Raw genomic sequence first — 21,868 nt, 5'->3', positions numbered from 1 at the left:
AAACCCGGGCCCCCTCGCCCCAAAAATTGTAATTGGGGGGGGGGGGGGGTGAGACTAGACCTTAATTTACTTAATTTATTTTTTGAAAATTAATTTGTATCAATCAGTTGTGGAAACATTGAGGACTTTGTATGAATTAAGCCACTCAGGTGGCTTAATTAATTCTTTCTGTATTGACATTTTCAGTCATAATGCTTCAAGTTAAAAAGGGTTATCTACATATTATTCTGATACTAAAAAGTATCTGTCATAATTTTTTGGCTAAATAGATAAAGTTGTGTTCACGACATCTTGATATGCAAGCTAACAAATGTCTCGAAAGTCTAATTCGTTTATCTACAGTATACAAGAAATTACGTCTATTTAACTGGTCCTAATGCGCAGCAATAAGTTAACAATTTGACTGCAAGTATATGAGATGGGATCAGCTTTCCAAGGGGCGCTCTGCTCTGATGAAGGCCACTTATAATCTTGGGTTGGCATATCAAGAGCAAAATCGTACTTAAAACACACACACACACACACACACACACACACACACACACACACACACACACACACACACACACACAAAAATGGACTAATAATCAATAAAATAGGTAAATTCATGTTTGTTGCAAACTGTTATCTTTTCTTCTAAATTCAATTTAAACAGTGTGTATATAGAACTGTCGGGTTGTTGTAGTTATAAGTTCAGAGGCGCAACTAGCAATAAACAAATCAATACAATAAAATAACAAATACGCCCAATGAAAACAAGAAAAAAATACACACGACTTAAAATGAGTGTGGCAAATTTTACTTTTTAACTTAGTTTTTTTTTGTTGTTGTTCTTTTTTTACTTTGCGAAATATTTCAAAAAACAACACCGCGGGGACAGATGAAACACAACAACCCCATGAGAAATGGCATGCGGAGAATGTTATCTGCTCTCTCTCTCTCTCTCTCTCTCTCTCTCTCTCTCTCTCTCTCCTGTGTTGGAGTTTTAAAGATGGGCTGGTACTTGCTGTGATGTCACCCCACTCTTGTGAGAACATTCATTCCACCCGCAGCGTGGCTCGCCCGCTCCTCTCCAAAGCGAAACAGAAGCAGCCAGCGTTACGCAGGGCAATGTGACAACAAGGGAGCGACTTTGTTCACATGTTTTCTTTACGTTCGGGATCGGGTGGGAGTGCTGGAACTGTGTTCACGAACTTTCATGCAAACCATGCCATTTCAGGAAATCGGTGGTGTTTGCAGCTTTGGAGTCTTCTGTATGATGCGCTGCGTTTGCTCTGATCAGGAGCGTTGCGCACAGTGAAGGACCGATCTGTAGCGACGCGGCACAGTTCTTTTAAGAGGGAGGAAATATATATATATATATATAAAAAATGATCCGAAAGAACAGATTTCAGCCAGAATGGATTTGATGGATTTAAATGTGTTGCTGGAAAACGTTTCCAGGGATGGCAACACCACCGACGCGCCGCTCTCACTGCCGTACCCGGAGGCAGCCACTGCACTCATCATACTTGTAGTTATTGTTATGATTTCTGTGACTATTGTAGGCAATGTGTTAGTTATTGTTGCGGTTTTGACCAGCAGGGCACTCCGTGCGCCACAGAACCTTTTTCTGGTCTCCCTGGCGTCGGCGGACATCCTGGTTGCCACGCTAGTCATCCCGTTCTCCTTAGTCAATGAGGTGATGGGTTACTGGTTCTTTGGAAGTACTTGGTGCGCCTTCTACCTGGCTTTGGACGTGTTGTTTTGCACCTCATCCATCGTGCACCTGTGCGCCATCAGTCTGGACCGCTACTGGTCAGTGACGAAGGCTGTGAGCTACAACCTGAAGCGAACGCCGAAGCGCATCAAGTCCATGATCACTGTGGTGTGGGTGATATCTACCATCATCTCCTTCCCCCCTCTTCTCATGACCAAGCACGACGAGAGGAAGTGCGAGCTGAACGATGAGACCTGGTACATCCTCTCTTCCTGCCTGGTGTCCTTCTTCGCGCCGGGTCTCATCATGATTCTGGTTTACTGTAAGATCTACAAAGTGGCCAAGCAGCGCTCGTCCACCGTGTTTGTGGCCAAGAACGGCCTGGAGAGAGAACCTTCCCAGTCGGAGACCTGCTTCGTCAGGAAGGACCGGTTCGAGGTGGAGAGCCCCAGCAGCCTGAGCTCCGGCAGCCATCAGCAGAGGCAAGGGGAGTTGGACGACATCGACCTGGAAGAGAGCTGTTACTCCTCGGACACCAAGCCCCGCCATCACCGCTTCACCAAGCGCAGGAAGGTGGAGGGGTCGGAATGCTGCCCGCCGCAGAGCTGCCGCCTCTCGTGGGCTTCGGCCCGGGCGTCACAGCCATACCCGGAGCAGAAGAACCCCGCCGAGCGACTGCAGCTGGCCGCGGCCAACAAGACCAAAGTGGCCCAGATGCGGGAGAAGCGTTTTACCTTCGTGCTGGCGGTGGTGATGGGGGTGTTCGTGCTCTGCTGGTTCCCCTTTTTCTTCACCTACAGCCTCCACGCGATCTGCAGAAACAGCTGCACCATCCCTGACGCGCTTTTCAAACTTTTCTTTTGGATTGGCTACTGCAACAGCTCGGTGAACCCCATTATTTACACTATTTTTAATAGGGACTTCAGAAAAGCCTTCAAGAAAATCATATGCAGAACTTCAAAGCGCACATGAAAGGGGGAGGGGGGTATTATTTATATTTTTGCCTCATTCACTCATTAGTGAAGAGATTTGGAAATGTGTAGAGATGCACCAATCAGGGTTTTTTTTTTCCAGGCCGATGCCAATTTCTGATTTCCTTTGAGATCCAACATGTCAGTTCCATTTTCCCCCCCTAAGAATAATAACGCATTAAATAATAAAATATATGTATGGAGATTCATCGACTGGACCTTTTCTGGCTAACATTGATTTCCCGTTGTCTTTGAAGTTCTCCTTCCACTTCAGTCAGGCTTTTCCTGGAATTTCAGATTTTATTTGGGATCTGACCTGCTGGTTCCAGTTTTGTACCAATTCTGTTTTTCCACAATTTCTTAAAGAGGGAGCTCATTTACTAATTAAAATATAAGCGAAATGACATTTATGTAAATTTTTTTCTTTCCAAAATGTTATATCAAAGTTCCTGATGTTATGGCTCGTGGTTTATATGTTAAAACTAATGTTAGACCTTGATTTTGATATGTTTAATGGAGAGAAAAACACATCCAAAATTTCATCATTTGATCAGCGGATAAACAATTCAACTTTCATGACCAATATCAACGTCCACTCACCTGCCAATGACATATTTTACCAAATCTGATTTATTTTTCTGAAGGAAGTAGTTCAAGCTCTAAGAAAGACCTGGAGCTCTCTCACTCATGAGACATGGAAATGCTACTAATACACATTTATATAGATTTTTTTAAAGGTCTAACTTACTGTCTTGAGTTACTAGTTTTGTCTTTCAACTTCCCCCCCCCCACATAAAATAATAAATATGTAGTAAATTCGGTAAAATAGATATTAGTTTGGAATCCAACGGAAGGAATTACAAACTTATTCCTATTTATGCTTTAAAGCATATGTCCCTTGTATGTCTTAGATATTTTTACACTTGAAAAAAAGAGCATGGAAGTACATTTTGTTGGTTGTTGTATTTGTAGATCGAAGGTGGTGAACACTTCTGGTTCTGGTGCATTTAAAGGAAAAGAAAAGATAATTTTCAGTATTTCAGATTCTGATCACCAATTAGAGCCTATTAAGGAAAAATTAGCCTATTGATTGGTGCATCTCTAAAAATGTGTTACTGTGACTCATTAGCCCAGTGTACTGCTGCCTCATCGTTTTACTGTAATTATACTGAAACAACAAAAAAAAACCACAATTCCTTGTATTTACTGTCTATGAATAAAATTTATTTGGTGGAGCATATGTGATATTAGCTAAAAGCTACTAATCTCATATTTATGCCATTCTTTCTGAGGTATGAGAAATCTTAGGTTGCATAAGAACACCTCCTTATTTCACCAAGTGGGTTGGAACAGCAGAACATATTTAGAGTAAAAAATGTGAATCCACTGTTATGAATTCCGATGCAGACTGTGGGTTCAGAGCGAGCGTCCTGTGTTTTCATAAACACAAGAATAATCTTCGCCATCTTTTGCACACAAGCCTGGCAGCTGGCAGGCAAGCTTAGATGTATGTGTCTGGAGGATGATAGGACGGCGTAAAAGGCAGCATTTAAACTTCCCCATGTTGAGGCTAATTCATAAAGGTGCATCTCTTTGTTTGTCTCCGTGAGCCACCTCAGCCAAGTATGCACAGGAAATAGTCAAACTTATGTAAGAGTCTTTTCTCACCCTCTCACCACGCCGTCACACTGCCTCACGCTTGAACAATGGCCAGATGATATGAGGCTTGCAAGAGCAAAAATAAAATGGAGACATTTTCACATTTTGGTGTCCTCGCAGCAGCTTAATATTTGGCCGGTGAATATTTAAACGGACCGGGGACTCGTCTCTCCCGTAAAAACCTGCTCTCGCAGTCGTGACGGGTGGTCGTTTCTTTTACTCTGGGGTAGAACATCTATATGTTTTTTTTCTTTTTTTAACAGCTTAGATGTTATTGCTTTTCTGATAAACACACACACAGGCACACCTACTTCCTGTTTCCCATCATATACCATCTTTAGATAAAAAAGCAGGCAAAGAAATGACATGAAAAAATTACTCACATAATCTACATTTTCATCAATGTCAAATGACTAATGTTGACATGACGAAGTTATGTCAACATTATTTTTTTAAAAACTGTGGTCAGTCTCATATATCACTGGCCTCTTGAGTAAAGGCCTGGGAAAGTACTACTTAGTGAGAGGAAGACTGGCCACTTCCATATCTCCACCATTGTCTACACGGTGGTGCTGAGGAAAAATACACTATTTATATCCTACTAGGAATGTCTTCAAAGCACTCCTACAGCTCAATGGCACCTCGCCAAAGACAGTCACTCCGTCTTAGGGGTGTCATGCCTGCGAGGTTATTTTCTTCTCTTTTTTTTCTTTTTTTTTCGGGTAGCATGCTCATATTCATGAGTTTTTTTAAAATAAAATATCAAGGAAAGAAGGAGTGAAGGTGGATGCACATTAGATATTCTTTTACTTTTGAACAAAGATTAAAAAGTATGAGGCCTCTTTGGCTGCTTTGAGGAAGGAAACCTAATCTCTGAGGGGTTCGCAAACTCTTGAAACAAATGAAATGTCGAGGCAGAGCCACACTCAGAAGATGGGAGTTAAATTAGAGCCTCCAGGTTCCTCCAGTGGAAGAAAGGCAGTGTTTAATTGCCTGTAACTTATTGGGAACGCTATTGTACGCGTGCTGTCACCTAATTTCTCCAGAGGATGCAGTTATCAATTTGTGTTTCATTAACCAAGGTGGAAAATGTTTACATGAACGCTCATTTGTAATTTTTTCACTAATACCCTGATTAGCATCCGCCATGACGGGCAGTTCCCATGTTGGATCTCACATCCCATTTCGATTGTCTTTTTAATCAGACGCTCCAGTGCAGCAGGAACAGGTTTTCGTCTCCTCAGACGAAAACCTGTTTTTTATTTTTTTTTATCTGGAACCCACGCATGTTGTTTTATTTAGCACAGATTTTATTGCAGAGCAAAGTTGTAAAATTTTGTCTTTCCAGGAATGGTTTTCACAGCAGTGGCAGCTGTTCAGATGTGTTTTCCTGTGCGAGTGTGAGTCTTCATGTTGTACATGCATGTAAGCCGCTCAGTCCAGCCTCACCTATTGGCCAGCCAGTGTAAGTTCTCGACTTCTTGAAACACACAGGACACCAGCGGTCAGATGGGAACACAAGAAGAATCATTTCTCAAGTCCAGTTACTTTATGAGAACCTTATATACAGATTTTATGTTGCAAGGAAATTTCAATGAATCAGATGTTCATTGAAGTGGAAATCATGCATTCCTGCCTCTGTGTTTCGTCTGATGTTTTCCCCAATACTTGTAAGGTATCGTCCCTGAAAATACATTAAAATCAGCAAAATTAGACTGTGACATTACTAAAATTATGGTACCCCCTCATATATATTTTCTGCTTTTGTTGATTTTTTAAAAAAATCATTCTTAAGTGTTTCTCACCAATGAACCAATTATAATATAAATCTATCACCTACAAAGTAATTTAACAAACTGTTTTTGTTTCTTTTTTTTGTGTGTGTGTTTTTTTTAGGAGAGAAAAAGTCAGCCAGTCAAAAAGGAACCACACTCTATTAAAATCATGAATTTCTTGTGATTAAACTAATTTTTTTGGAAAGCTGAGTTCAGGTACACACTGATAATATGGTGTAAGTTTGACCTGTAGAACCAAGAAACTATAATAGAACCTGCCACCAGATGAAACAAGATAAAATACTGAAAAAGCAACACGTTTGGCCTCTTCTAGGAACTTGTAAAAGCAGAAGAGAAACGATGTCATGGACATCTGTTTGCCTCATTGGCCTCAGTTAAGGTCAATGTTCATGATTCAAAAATAGGAAGGACAATGGATAAAAATGGTGTCCATGGGAGAGTTGTGCGGTGAAATCCACCATTATCAACAGAAAAACAAACAAAAGCTCAGTGATTCCAAGATTTTTTGAAAACATTTTGCGAACCAATGTCAAAAACAAAAATCCCGTTTGACTTGGCATTAAAACAACAAGACATTTTAGAAAGAAAACATCACAACATCAGTCAAAGATGGAGGTGGTGACGTGATGATTTATGGTGATTTACGCCAGGGGTCTTTAAGTCCAGGTCTCAAGAGCCATGCACTGTCCTACAACTGTCTCCCTGGTCCAACATAGCAGTATAATGTTTTAGAGTGGCCTAGTCAAAGTATGGATTTAAATTTGACTGGGAAGCTTTAGCATCAACTTAAAAATAAATCTGTCAAAATGACAGAATTAAAACAATTCAGCGATTCCTGTTTATCTTGATTAATAAAGTCCTCATTTCAAAACTGGTTATCTTTGTAACATTTTTTAAAAATACTTTAATAGTCTAATTCATGCAATCGCCACAGAGGTTTCGATTTATTTCAATTGAATCATATAGAGTTAGTCTTTTGTTTTATAAGTCTGCAGCGATGTATAACAGAAACACCTTCAAATTTGTTACTGGTGCTAATATCTAAGTCAAATCAGACTGAAACAGTGCCTGTGCAAAAAGTAAAAAGGGTTGGTAAAACTCAGGAGCTGAATCAGATAAAATGTTGACGAAGCTGAAGATGACGAGAAGAAGATCTGCCACTTCGCAGAAATCTAGCACATGAAAGCAAAAAAAAAAAAAAAACATTTGATATGGATATTCATTTACAGAACTTTTTCAGAGTAAGAGACATTTTATTTTTTTTATTTGCTTTTGCTGTCCTGTACGATTATCAAAATGTGTGTTGTTTGTGTATAAAGTTAAAATTTAAACTATACAGTTTACAGGTAGAACCAACGCATCAAGTGCAACTAGTTGAAGATGAGAGAGGAGAACACAGAGAGAGCAGACTGAAAAATCCCAGAGGCTATTATAGCAAATAAAAAAATGGTTTTTCAGATAAATGCTCCAAAAATTGTATTTATACACATTAATTTGCTGTTGCTGGGGCTTTCTTAGTTTTCACTCTATTCTCTCACTGTATCTATCTACCAACTATATATATATTTTTATTGGAGGTAAGAAAAAAGTTTGATAGATGCTGAGGAGGACTTGAAGCACTTTTGTGTCCTTCGACCTCCCAAACCCTCACTTGAAGGCTCAGTAAGAGCAGCAGGGCCGACTGCTAAGAGCTTAAATGATTGCCAGAGTGCGATGATGAACTAGAGCTTTGGTAAGCTATAGGAGAAGAGAAGTAGAGAGGTATAGAGGTTTAGGGTCAGCCATGTTAGCGAAGCCTATTTGCAGTCAGAGCAGTCAGAAAAGAGACGGGTATAAATGTTTCCAGAGAGGCGCAGTGCAGAAGAGACAGATGTAATGATGAAAGAAGTGGTTTCAGCTTCTTGTCGTCTCCTCCATTACTTTGTCATCCACTGCAGCATCTGTGGGTAATTGCTTTTTTTCTGTTGTCTCCAACAAGATAAGGGCTGACAGCGAAACAAGGCCAAAACTGCCGTTTATCCTTCTCCTGGAGAAGGAGAGGCGCTTTGTCATTAGTGTAAATCAGCCTGTGTCACGCTGAGGTGGGACTGGAACTGGCTGTCTTCAGGCTGGTCCGAGACACTCTGCAACACTGTAAGAAACGACCTCATGTGGTAGAAGGAATCAGGAAAGTGCAGCGTTAGGTTTGAAATGACAGTCAGATTGGGCAAAATCTGCAGGATGGTATCAATTTATGTACAGAGAAACAGTGAACTCATCACTGACATCTTTTAATCAGTTCCTGAAACTGGATGGATGGATGGATGGATGGATGGATGGATGGATGGATGGATGGATGGATGGATGGATGGATGGATGGATGGATGGATGGATGGATGGATGGAATAGATTTACCATGTACACTCAATGTAATCTATGTGACCTTAAACATTGTTGCCATTGGGTCCAGCAAGTCAAAACAAAATTCAGAAATATGTTAAATATGATCCATTTGGTAGAAAATACAACTCCCATATTGTTCATGAAAGTAAAGATGGGTCTCGTTTCTTTAAATAAACAAACAGAAAAGAACTCTGACATTTATTATCTCTGAACTTTTGGTTTCTGAAAAAGTGAAGTGAGGATATTGGATTTATGAAACAGGAAAAAAAAATCCACAACTAAAATATTCATGAAGTGAATTAAGTAAATTCTCTCATTGTTTATTCCTCACTGAGCCTCATTATTTAAAGTGCAAATTCAAATATGTTTGGACCCTACCTGCTCACTTATCAGCTTCAGAATGGCATTAATAAAAATCCAATAAGCAGAATGCCTGTTTCTCTTTCCGAGAATCGTATCGTGTTTGTGAATACCGTGTGCAGAAACAGCAGATTATGGACAGGCGCTTCTCACTCTGAAGGAATTTAGACCATCTAGATCTTTTACTAATGAAACGACTGCAGTTTCAAATGAAGCCTTCAAGTCGCCAGGAGCTTCGTTTGCTCTTAAAGCTTCCAAGTGATGATCAAACTGTTATTTCACCAAAAGTTAAATAAATGGCTGTGATTGGCAAACAAGCATGAGTTTAAGTAATATGTTTTTATGTAAATAATCAACTCGCGGATAGAACATGCTACTGACTGTGAGGGTGCGCTGTTTACTTCACAAAGGCATATTCACAGACAACTGGATGGAAGTAAACACGTCAACAAAAGGTGCACAAGTGAACAGATTTGAGATGCTTGTCCAGCAAAATCTATTCAAGAATTTAATGGAAGTTCAAAATTAGAGGACCGACTCCTACACAAGTGTCTTTTCCTTTGCTACGGACAAAAGAAGGGGATTGAAATGGCTAAAATCAAGCTATTTAGAGTATCTGAACATTCTAATGGAAAGTTTTCTGGTAGGAAATTGCATGACACAAAAAAAAGTGAATAAGTAGAGAAATAAGCGCAGCTTTTTTTGTTTCACTGGTCTTAAGTTACAGAGTGTTTCAATCTTCTGGGAAAAGAAACCTTCGGTTCTCACAAACGTCAAGCCACAATCACTAAAATCTGCAGAAGCAGACACCAGAAATACTTTATTCTGCTAATTTGCGGAAGCAGTTCTTGTTTTGGCTTTTATGAGAATAAGACTTCAGCACAGTCGACTAGGCTGTGCTTAAAAGTTGTAGTCATGAAGTAGTCTAAAGGGTAAAAAACAGCTGAGAACTGTGTCCATTTCTATCTCGATGAAAAAAACCTAGATGGCTGCAGAAGCACAAAAGAGGAACTATGGGGGATGTGGCTCTTGAACGACAAGAACGCAAACTGCATGACATCATGTCTACGGGGCAAAAGGGGGGGATTTGAGATAATCTGCCCAAACAGATAGCCAGTAAAGTCAGTCTGGCAATAAGGAAACACATCTGTATGGCAAAAAATCCCTATAAAAAGGAGTGAGGAAGGAGGAAGTATGAATTGTGTCCTGACAGCAGATCAAGACAAACAAAGAACTCTGCAGACGGAGAAGACGACCATGGCCCACAGATAAGCTGCAGACTCTACCTTGCAAAAGGATTCAACCCTTAACCCTCAAGACTACAGTTCCAGACTGGGCATCTCTCATAAGCTGAGGCTTGAAATGAACACACTCATTTGATTAAACACTTTGTCGATCATGGGTGGGACTCTGTGAAGGCTGTGGTGTTAGAGAGTAATCCCAGTCGGATCATGAGTTAGAGGAAAAAAAGCTGTGAAGGATTGGATTAAGAGGCTCGGTAAGGTTTGGGTTAAATGAAGGGTAATGTTTGGAAGTCCACAGTGGGGTTCTTACTTCATTAATCTTAGTATGAAAGTCCTTCTGTCACCCAAAACAGGATGCACTTCTCAGACTCTAAAGGCCCCTGTCAGCTTGTAAATTGTTAAAGTTTATATGGCTGATTGACTATTAAAATTACACATGTGTAAAAAGTAAAGTGGGCAATCAGAGTGAAAATATGTACTCTCGAATGTATAACTATAATAACACTCAGACCTGGACAATCTGTCTTCATAACCTTTGCATACACTAAAGATATTATGATTAAGCATACAGAAAATGCGTCCTGTCAGACCGATTTTTTTCTGCATATTTCTCCCAACTAGAGAAGACATTTCACTTATTTATTTTTCCCATCCCTTGTGTTGAAGTAGAAAACATAGTGCATACTTTTGGATCACATTGTCTATTTTTTTTCAATACTTATTCTTGTAATCATCTGTAAACACATACGTCTGTTTTCACCTTCGGCACTTTCCACCGTGTTTATCCATTTCCAGCACTGACGCATATACCAATAAAGGGCATCTGTGGCCTGTGATCTATGGGGACTTTTATATTTTAAAACAGGTAATAGACTGATTTTCCTGGTACACCATTACGGTATTATGCTGGACAGGAGGGGCATGATATGACATTATGGAAGTGCAAAGGTTTTGCGAGAAAAACTTTTCAAACAACATACTAGTCAATTAAAATGATTTTATTCTACAATTTATGTTATGTTTTTTGTGTTTCTGTCACTCTCATTCTTCTATAACAGAACCCGCTGACATAATAACAAATCATCTGGGATTTTCAGAGGCAGGAAAGGATATTTTGTACTGCTCTCCCGTCAAATTAAAGTCTTTAAATGCTTCCCGTTTCTTGTATTAGTCTTAATGAATAACATGGGTGGCCTCCGATATTCAGCCTTATGCTTTATCAGGCCTTCAAGTAAAGTAATGGATGGGATTCAGGCAGGGCCAGCATGGATCCACAGCAGGAGGTATTTTCATCATGCTAAATTTTTTTTTTACACTCATCAGCTCTTTATTCAGAGTCCTTGCTGAGCCACACACTCAATCAGATACAAATTTAAATTGTTTCATTATCTGCTGCCTGTGTTGTTGTTTTTTTCATCTTCTGGATTACAAGAGCCAGTCCTGATGAACATCAGTGAACTTCGAAGAAGAAACAAAAAAAAAAAAAAAAAACACAAAAAAACATAAGGCATATATTCAGAGAGAAAAAAAAATAACTTGATTTTACTATTTTATTTAAAGTGTCTAACCATATCTATATAGATAGTTTAATTATTGTAGAGCAAGCCAAACTTTAAACTTTTCATTTCCTAAGAGATTCTGATGTCCCGCTCACTTCAAATAGTCTGATACATTTCATTATGTGAATAAAATGAGCTCTTGGCCTCGTCAGAACAAAACATCTTCCTCAAAGCGTCAAACTAATCTTTTAAAAATGTGATGTTTTCAACACTAATGTTTTATGTCAAGCCACCTGCAGCTCAGAATGTAAAATTAATTATCTAATCTCATGATTCACAAATGTTTTTGTTTTGTTCTTCTGTTGTGTTTCCTTTGGGATCACTTCTTCTCTTCCTTTTCTTTGTCTTTTATTATGCCTTTCCATATCTGTTAATGTTTCTTTTTGTTATTATTGTTAAATGTTTGTTTGTCTGCCATTTTAGTTCATTCGTTAGTGTTTAGCTTAGTTTGTCCATTTAGGTTTAACTTCCTTTTGTGTTCATTGTGTTCATGAGTCTCTTCTCCTCAGTTCCTTGCTCTGCAGACTCCTGTCAGCTGTTCAACATCCCCTTGATCAAGCTCACCGACATTCAATGCTTTTTTTTGTTTTTTTGTTTTGGTCCTGTCACTAAGCATGACACATTAAGGTTCAAAGCTGTACATTTATTGTGAAAAGTTCTGAATGAATGTGAACCTGCTGTTATCTGGTGAAAATATTATAAGGGCTTAACATAAGTTTGATATCTTTGCAAATGATGCAGCCAACATGGGACCACCCTGCATTCTGCAGCACCTCGACTATGCAGAGAGGTTAAAGCAAATGGTGTCTTTTATACAGTGCAAGTAAACGTTTTGTCGTGAACATAACTAGGAATCTCTTCTTTCGAAGTACAATGAAAAAAAAAAATCTTTTTGGGAAGCTTAAGAATTCAACTTTAGATTGGATTTTTGATGAAGAGTAAGCTTGGTTGACTCATGGATATTAATGTTATACGATTTTACTTAATGTCAATAACTGTGTTTACATATTTATTTTGTTTATTTTAAAGATCACAGGACTTTACCTGAGCTAAGATTCCTGTGATGCACATTTGCAAAGAAGGCTCACGTGGTAAAAATATTCTAAAGGGCTCTCCCACAAGGATTCACTCATAACATGAATTTTCTTGTGTTGTGAAGCATTTCAGAAGTTTTAATCCTCCTAAAAAAAAAAAATTGTGAGACCAGCTTGTTGCAGTCATCTGGAAACTATTAGCATGCTGAAGAAGCTTCACATCTTTCCTAATCCTGAAGATGGGAGTTTTATTTCTTCCAAGCTACAATAAGAAGAGGATAACAAGCTTTTTCTTCTGTCTTAAAGATTCAAGTTCACACTCCTGCGTGCACAATGTGAGTCAAACACTCTACTGATCAGTATTTCTGCGACGTGCAAGAGACAAACACAGCATGTATGACAATCAATAGCTATATAGAACTTTGTAGTATCACTCAATTTAATTTGGTTGTTATTGCAGACAGTATTACAATGCACCGGTCAAGACGGAGGGGTGATTAAAAGTGCTATGAAGCCAGATATTTCCCTAAGGAAAAAAAGGTAGTGGGTGTACAAATATTGCACTTCAGATTCATCAGATGAACATGAACATTACCGTGAAAGCAAACTAACGTTACCCCACAACTACTGTGCAAATAAGTGGTTGTTTGCTAACGTCATCTCGGTTACTGATTGAGTTAAAGTTCAAAAACACTCAAAGTAGCAGGTTACAGTAGTCTCCAGATTTTCTCTGAAGATTTTTAGCGATTCTCCAAATCCTTTCAAAAAACACAGTTTCTCATGTCATTTCTTGCGATTTCACAAGGAAGAACATAGTTTTTGCACTGGTGGAGAGCAGTCCGCTCAGCCTGTCTTGATGCTGAACCACTCATAATCTTCAGCCAAACCTCATCACGTCTCGCCAACAACACACCAAGCCTTGTTTTTGAGCTAACATCCTCCAATTAGTTTTGTCATTTGCACTCAGAAGGGATCACATCCTGCTCTGTGACACATGCAAACATGAATGTGTATATCAATGATGTATTGCCAAAAATCCATGTATGTCATGTATTACTTGATGCAATGTGAAAAATGTATTGATCTGGGAATATTATGTTTTAGGTTTGAATTATTATTTTTTATTTGTTTATTTACATCTGATCTCCGTTTTTGGTGAGAAAAAAAGATAAAATATTTATTAAATATTGCTTCCAAATATGGAGATATTTTGAGTCTGTTTTTGGTTCATCCATGTGTTTGACAAATTAAAATTTTGTCAAATCAATGAGGTTAAAGCATACTTGGCACACATCAAGTGCTGCTTTGTGTACTGAGCATGGGCTGGAAACAGCATCGAAAGAGTTGTTTTGAATGTATTTCAGGATTGTAGCAGACACAAATAAGTGTTTTTTTGTTGTTTTTTTTTATTAAATGATGTCAAAGAAACAATGTTGTTTCAATCATATGTTGACCTCCTGGCTGCCATGTTGGAGGACAACTGTCAACAACATAATACTGCTTGATGCAGTCACTGTTAGCTCTGTCAGGAAACTGTGGGACAAATAGATGAAAAGACCAACTCGTTGCCCAATAATTATAATAAAAAAACATGGTAAAGTAGCAAATCGTCTTTTTTTAAGACCAAAGTGATGTCGCAGAAAACTGTATGATGAGATTTACTAAAGTTAACTGCTTCGCTCTGTCCGTATGTGCTCAGATTACTTCTAATCACGTTGTTCTCTGCCTTTGTTACATTTCCAAGAGGAAGAGGAAAAGTTGGGAATTATCATTCAGCAGGGTGGTGTTATTAAGACTTTGGTCAAAGGTTACCAATAATTATTTTTACAAAGTATTAATGTTTAATGCGGGCGAAATCAAACTAAGGCTGAGTCCATCTTATGAGTGTAAATATTTATGACACTTAAACTGCTTCTAAGCTAAGAAGAAAAAAAAAAGGGCTGTAGACTGTTGAGCTAATCCGTGTCACGAGAATCACAGGGGGGATATAGAAGATATTCATGTGCTGGAGTTTTTATGCATTTTAAAAAATAATATAAGGGGAAATTTAGAGGCACATACGGGAAACACAGTGTTACACATTAATAATAATAAATAAAGAACAACAGGCAATGTGGCTGACAAAGCAGGCGACTGTTCTGGAGTCAAACTTTGGACTAAGTTTGTTGCTTGGTATCTGGTATGCATCTATCCTGTCAGTGCATTTAACTTTTGTTTTTAAACGTGGTTTATCTTCAGGTACCAAAGCGCTTCGAAAAATGAATGAAGTCTTTCCATATTATATTGCAAAATCATGCCAACAAAATGTAGTGCATAATTCAGAAGCTGGGGGGGGGGGGGGAAAGACAGGGTGGTTTCAAAAAAGATTGTGTGAAAACTGTGGCATAGATTTGTATTCAGCTCTCCTTGCTCTGTTACATCTAAAATAAAATCCAGTCCAACCTGCAGCCTTCACAGTCACTTGAGTAATTTTTTTAATAGCTCAGCATTAAAACGGAGCATAATTGTGACGTGGGTAAAAATGACATATGAATATTTTATTCAGGCTCCTTTACTCTAATACCTTGAAAATTAATCAAATTTGGCCAGTGCCCTTCAGGAGTCATCCAATTAGTAAATAGAGTCCCAATAAATCCATTCATCTGCTCTGTGAGTAAAGAAAAAAAAAAAAAAAACAAGAAAAAGAACAGCATCATGAAGACCAAGAAACAGGATATAGATCAGAGACAAAGTTGTGGAGAAGTTCAAAGACGACATGGAATAATTTGTTGCACATCACCCTGAACACACCATCCACATGGTGGAGCACGGAAGTGGCAGCATCCTGCTGGGGAGATTTTCTCAGAGTACAAATTCACATCGCACTTTTTTTTAAAATTTTTGTAATTTTTTTTTAGAGAGATATTTTGGAAACCATGTATCTTAAAATTAAATACTACTTTAAGTTTCCCTTGGTCTATCACGAAATCCCACTTTACAATAGTTTTTTTTTTTTTTAAAGAAAAGCAAAACAAAACAAAACAAAACAATCAAGAACAGTGTAGAAAAAGGCACAATTTGTCTCCGGCTTCATGGATCTTTTCATTTTCTTGATTGAACTGTAATTTTCCATCAGTTTAACCTGGAAACTATAATTTTATCTCTAAATAAGAAAAACAAATCTGCTTTTATTTACCAACCTCCTGAGTGATCTACATTTATTTAAAAAAAAAAATACAGTTTTGTTGTAAATCCTCCACTCTAATGGAAAACTGTTGATAATAAAAGGAACTGCGGAGACTAATGTATTTGAAGGAAATGGAACAAGATGTGGGAAAAGACTAGGAGGGAGTCACACAGGTCATGACCTCAGTTTCTGGGACCGTGATCTGAATGCAGCCTTAATGAGGCCCGACTCTCTGTAACACCAATCCCTCTGTACAGGACTTGTAGCTCCTTAATGCTTCAGCTTTAATCGTCTTTATTGAATTACGAGAATAAGACTTGAACAGCAGAAAAATCTCAGATACGTATATCTCTTATTTTAAGGGCCTTGAGCTCACATGGGTCCACATCTTTCTCACTGGCCTGCGACCTGTCTGTAACGAGCTCTGGTCAGGCAAATAGAGTCATTTTCTTTTTCATTCTGACATTTTTAGAATCTTTTTTCTTATCCTCAACTGTAAACTGCTTTGAATCATGCATGGGCCTGGCTTCCCATGCACCCGCCGAGATGTGTTTCAAACAATGGCTGCATGGAGTGTATAGAAGACCACTTTACGACAACAGGAAGTTTTAACTCAAAATGAGACGCTGATTGAATGCAATTGCCAAAGAGAAAACAGCTGTGCGGGATTGAGGCCCCAATACCCCTTTTTCTTAAAAAAAAAAAAAAAAAAAAAAAAAAAACAGCAGAGGGGAAAAATGCAGGGCTAATGAAACATAAACTGATGGCACCCAGAGGAAATAGTCCTTCAGAGAGAATAAAAACTATGCAAACAAGTGGTTTGTTTTCCCTCCTACTGACCCCTTTCTAACTGCATTTCTTTGCATATCACTGCAGCCATCGCTTTACAAAATCGAGTTTGGCTCACAGTATTCATTTCTTTGCTTTATCGGCACCGTCACATGGAATTTATTGCATGGATGAAAACAGATGATGACAGTTATTCATTTCTGGATTTTATGCAGCATTTTTTTTTAATCTCACATCTCCAGATTTACTTCATCATTATAGCTCTTTGAATGAAAATATTTTCATAAAAGCAGACATATTAAGAAAATGGGCTCATCTAACTTTTAGGATACAAGTAACAAATTATTTTACTCATACTTTTGTTGAAAGGTTGATAGCGCAGTGATAACGGAGGAATTTAAACTCTGGTGCAGCTTTGGGATTTATCTGGATGTAGGGTTTTAAGATTTATTATCATGCACTTGTAGATCTCTCTAGCTATTACTCCAAAATATGTACTGCTTCAGTTTTATAGATTAAAATTATGTGGTGAATACCTTCTTTTAAAGAATTATGCAGAGAATTCCCACATGATAAAACCGCTCTAACATAAAGATGTCTTGGGAAGTAATGAAGGTTTATTTGAATGGTGCCTGGCTGCTTCCATTTCCTTAGTCTTTTTTTTGATCATTTTATGGCTACATTGTAGATTTGTTGCATCCACTTAATTGTCTTTCCTTCTGCAAATGCAAGTTCAACGCAGAAGGGCAAGCAGCAGTCCCAGTTCATCTATCTCTATTATCCTGTGAGTTTGGAGTTATAGAGTTCTGCTTGAGTTATTTTAATGAAAACTGACTCCTCAACCGAACCTTGAATAATGCCGTGTCATTAATGGTCGAATACAGTGCTGCTTTTCAGACCCTTTCAACTTTTCCTTATTTTCTTGTGAGCCAGACATATCTTGGAATAAATTGTATTGGATACAACGGACTACAATGTTCTCAACAGCAGTAAAGCAGAAAATGGGTTTCTGAAGTACTTAGTTATTGGCAAAAAAATACCCAAACGTCCACTCTTTCAAAACAGTAAGGATATGACGGTCATAGATGTTGGTTAAAAAAAAAAAAAAAAAAACCACTATCGGTGTCTAACTGGGCAGACTAGGGGATGACCTGTCTCCACTACAAAGGAATGGGGTTAAATACTTTTGAATTTGGTAATGATTTGCCATTTTTTAATAATTGAGAGTAAATTAACTGTGTTGTTGACTAGCTGTGTGGGCTAATTTCACGATACAGGTTCAGAATGTGGTCAGGGATGGAAATATTAATTTCTAAAACCCATATATCATCTATTCTTAGCTGGGCTGTTAATCCATTATGGATGGAGGTCAGTCTACCCCAAGCAAAAATGGGGTAAGGATTTTTTTTTCATCACTTTTTCTAATTAAAGACGCAGCTCCAAACAGTGCAACAAACATACTATAACATGTCCAAGCTTCATGTCCATAGATGTGAAAGTATCATAACAGACACACACACAAAAAATAAGAAACATAGCTGCACTGCTAATGGTAACTTCAAAAATAGAGCCCACTATACATCTAAGTGAACTGGTTCACTGTTGCTATCAGTTCTCCATCAACCCCATTAAGAATAAGTTTAAAAAAAAAAGCAGTTAAAACTGTCCTCCAAAACATGAGCAAAAATACCACATCTGTCAAAATCTGTTTATGCTTTGTTCAATATGAAGAAAATGCATTTAAAGGATATGCGACCCCTTTCATCTGCGGTAAGTCAGTTGGAAGTTTGGGTTTGCTGCTCATGTTGCAACTAATTTATAGCCATATTAAAGGGAAAAAAATTGTGTTTCTTTTTTTCAGAAGGATATCAATTAAGTAATGATTTCTTCACCTAGAAAATCAAACAGTACTTGGGAGATCAGCGCCTGTCACATCTTTTGATGACCAGCAGGAGGCCTAAGAATCAGAGTGATTTCTGTCAGCAATTTCTGCAGTGGCGGCTGGCCAGTAGGGGGCGCTTGGGCGCCGCCCCCTTTAAATTGTTTAGATAATAAATGATTTCTGAACTGCAAAATACTTAGAAATGTATTTATTCATACTGTGTGTCCAATAGACATGTTAGAATTTATTAAAATAGTAAATACATAATTCTATTTAATTGCTCACATTGTGCACACTTCCTATCCTATGTGCAGGGCGCCGTTCTAATGAGAGTGTATGTAGGCGCATCAACTTTTGGCAAGCAGGTGATCTGAGGCTGACTTTTAATTGGTTATTTAAGGTTTTCCACAGGGCGCAGCGCTCTGCGTCCCGGACACACCCATTCTGTTGTGTCATTACTGGTAGAGTGTCAGTACTGGCTAATTTTTTTTTTTTAAACATTGTGTGATTGGACAATCCCCGATTCGACTCATTAGCGCAGCTGCAGTTCGTTAGGTCGATTCACGTTTACGTTTGCAAAGTGGAGTAGTTTCAAAATGAGAGAAAATTATGTTTTGTCTTTACAATAAATGCTTTTACAAAGCGTTCACTTGAAGAAAAAAACAGGATAAAGGAGCTTGGATCGGATCGTCCCAATTTACAAATTCAGCAGCAGGTAAGTGATCGTGGACGATCCTTCACGCGGGCTTTTTCCCGCTCTTCTTATGACAAGTGGAGTTGGCTAGCTGGATGTGATGTAAGCAATGCCTTTTACTGCTTTCCGTGTTTGCTATTTCAAAGTTCTGGCACGGAGGCAATGTGGACAACAACTGGGGTAAGAGACTTAAAACATCTTTCAGAAAAATGCAAACGGCACGAAAACAGCCGCAGCCACCTAGACAATGCAATGAAGCTAAGTTTTTGGGGGAGACTTAGCATTGCTCAACAGCTAGATGAAGGCTACAGGATTGCTGTTAGAAGGCACAATGAAGAGGTGACAAAAAATCGGCACATCCTTTCTAGAATAATAGACTGTGTTAAGTTTTGTGGAGCCTTTGAGCTGGCCTTGCGTGGTCATGACGAAAGTAAGAGCTCTGAAAATCCCGGGATCTTTCGTGGGTTGGTTGATTTTGTTGCTTCTCTTGATGGAGTACTAAAAGAGCACCTTGAGAATGCTACTGTGTTTAACTCAGGACAGGCTGAATGCATTGGCCATGTTGTCAATGGAGAAAAGACTAGTCACAGAGATGACTGACTTTAACAAGAATGTAATTGAGAAATTTGCAGGGCAGAAGGAAAGGAGGGCAAAATTCATGTTCAAATAGTGCTATTTTTTAAGATTTGTTTTGTTTGTTTTTCATTTGTTTGTTTGTGTGCGCCCCCCTCAGTTTTTTTAGCACCAGCCGCCACTGAATTTCTGTCAACCAGTCTGGGTTTACTAAGTAAAGTTTTATTAGACAAAAAAAAAAAAGAGGATGCTCAGTCTCCTTGGTAACCAACAGTTTTACTGGCAGATTTTTGGATTTAATATTTCTATCTCAGATACGCACCACAGCATAAACTCTGGTCTACATAACCAGAGTTTACTTCTGGTTCATCATTTCCTTCAAACATAGTTCACAGATAAAATATTTATAAAATTTAGTCATATTAACAACATGACCCTTGTAAGATCTAGGGAGAAAATAAACATCACTGTAGAAGCATTTTTAAAATAATAGTTTTTTATTTTTTTATTTTTGTGAATCTGTATTGACATACACCTGTTTTATTTTCTTGATTGCATGCTTAAATTTTGTGTTACGAACATCGGTAAGGGCCCCTTTTGGTTTCAGACCCATCCTGATTATTAGCCACATCATCTTTCATCAGTCCACAGCCTCCACAGTCACTGTTGTGATTCAGAAATAACACCAACTCCTTCCTACAGGTTTCAGAAGCAAATCAGACAATGGTTGTTCGTGTTGAAGGGTTCCTTGTAAAAATCCCAGAGGAACAGGAAGGAAAGAAGAAATACATTCTAGATTAACCGTATTGCCTCCACTGCTACTACACATATGAACAATTATATTGGAGGCCTATGTCAGACTGATGTTTCTTCAGGTTCAGCTCATTGGGTGTTTGTGATCTTCGATTGGAAGACTGAGTGGGCGTCTTTTAACCTCACAGGCGAATAGAGCACATGCTTACCCAAAAGTCAGTGCACTGGTGCAGCCTATAAGAATTAGAAGTAGTGGGAAATCAGGAGGGAGACGGGTCACATCTGGTAAAATCTGTTTATGCTTGTAATGAATGTGTTCTACTTTGGCATGTATTTATAAAAAGATGATGAACCAGTTAAAGTCCCTGATGTGCCAAATCGGGATCTAGATGATGACTTATTCCCTTTGTTTGTGCTCGGGAGTTCAGCTAGCGCAGCTCCTACATGTGTAGCAGTTACACTTATATTGTATATATGCTTTATGCATGGGGATCCCTTTGCTGTGAAGCTGAGTAATCAAACCCAGCAACTAGTTCCATGCGGAGACGTGTTTATTTAGCCTCTCAAGGGTAACATGAGCAGTTATTTTCCTTTAAAGTAGACAAACTCCCGATAGTAATAGCCTGAGGGGCTTGCCAAATTCACTTATTATCATTGTAAAGCATGCAGAATACATGTGTAAACAAGAAGCGAGGGAAAACAGTGGAGGTCAGATCAAAGTTAAGGCTTCAAGTTTCCGTAAGGGGATCTCCGCTGTACATTTTCCAGAATGCAGCATCCAAAAGGAGTAGTTGAAATGTTTCTGCTTTATAGGTTCTCCTAAGATGTGAAAGCAATCAGTATTTTACATGCATTGTGTTGAGGGTCACGTATACAAGAAGGATCTCTGCAGTCATAAAATGAGAGCAATTTATGAAAAAAATAAAAATAAAATCAACTGCTGACACTTGTGTATTAGACAGTCGTATGAAGTCATTCAAACTAAATTTAATGTATGTTACTAATACAGGGATCGCGTTAAGCTTCCGTCCAACGGTAAAGTAAAGGGATGCTAAAAAGAAATTAAACATTTTGTTGCTTATTAAAGAAAATCCATTTTTACACTTTATTTTCATGTTGTTTTTTTAATGGGACAATGTTTAAGTGGAAAAATCCATAGATTCATACAGTAACAGCGTATTCACCTTATATCCAATTTCTACTGTTCAAAGAGGCCCAAGCGGATGATTTAATGGCTTGTTTTTCATTACTATTTAGATGTCTTTATCCGGGTGGGTTTGTCTGACCTTTACACGATATAGCCTCAT

At 38.4% G+C, this 21,868-nt stretch overlaps 1 protein-coding gene across 1 annotated transcript; it reads left to right on the top strand.

The window, feature by feature from the left end:
* Window positions 1-865: 865 nt before the first annotated feature.
* LOC106951016 (alpha-2Db adrenergic receptor-like) lies at window positions 866-6,044 on the top strand. Its single transcript, XM_015038249.1, has one exon. The coding sequence runs from the start codon at window positions 1,400-1,402 to the stop codon at window positions 2,669-2,671; it is 1,272 nt and encodes a 423-aa protein (XP_014893735.1). The 5' UTR covers window positions 866-1,399; the 3' UTR covers window positions 2,672-6,044.
* Window positions 6,045-21,868: the final 15,824 nt, after the last annotated feature.

The sequence above is a fragment of the Poecilia latipinna genome, unplaced genomic scaffold, assembly GCF_001443285.1.
Source record: "Poecilia latipinna isolate Pla-1442-1.1 unplaced genomic scaffold, P_latipinna-1.0 Scaffold435, whole genome shotgun sequence".
Lineage (NCBI taxonomy): Eukaryota > Metazoa > Chordata > Actinopteri > Cyprinodontiformes > Poeciliidae > Poecilia > Poecilia latipinna.
The sequence above is the reverse complement of the archived record's forward strand: the minus strand, read 5'-3'. Positions and strand labels throughout refer to the sequence as shown.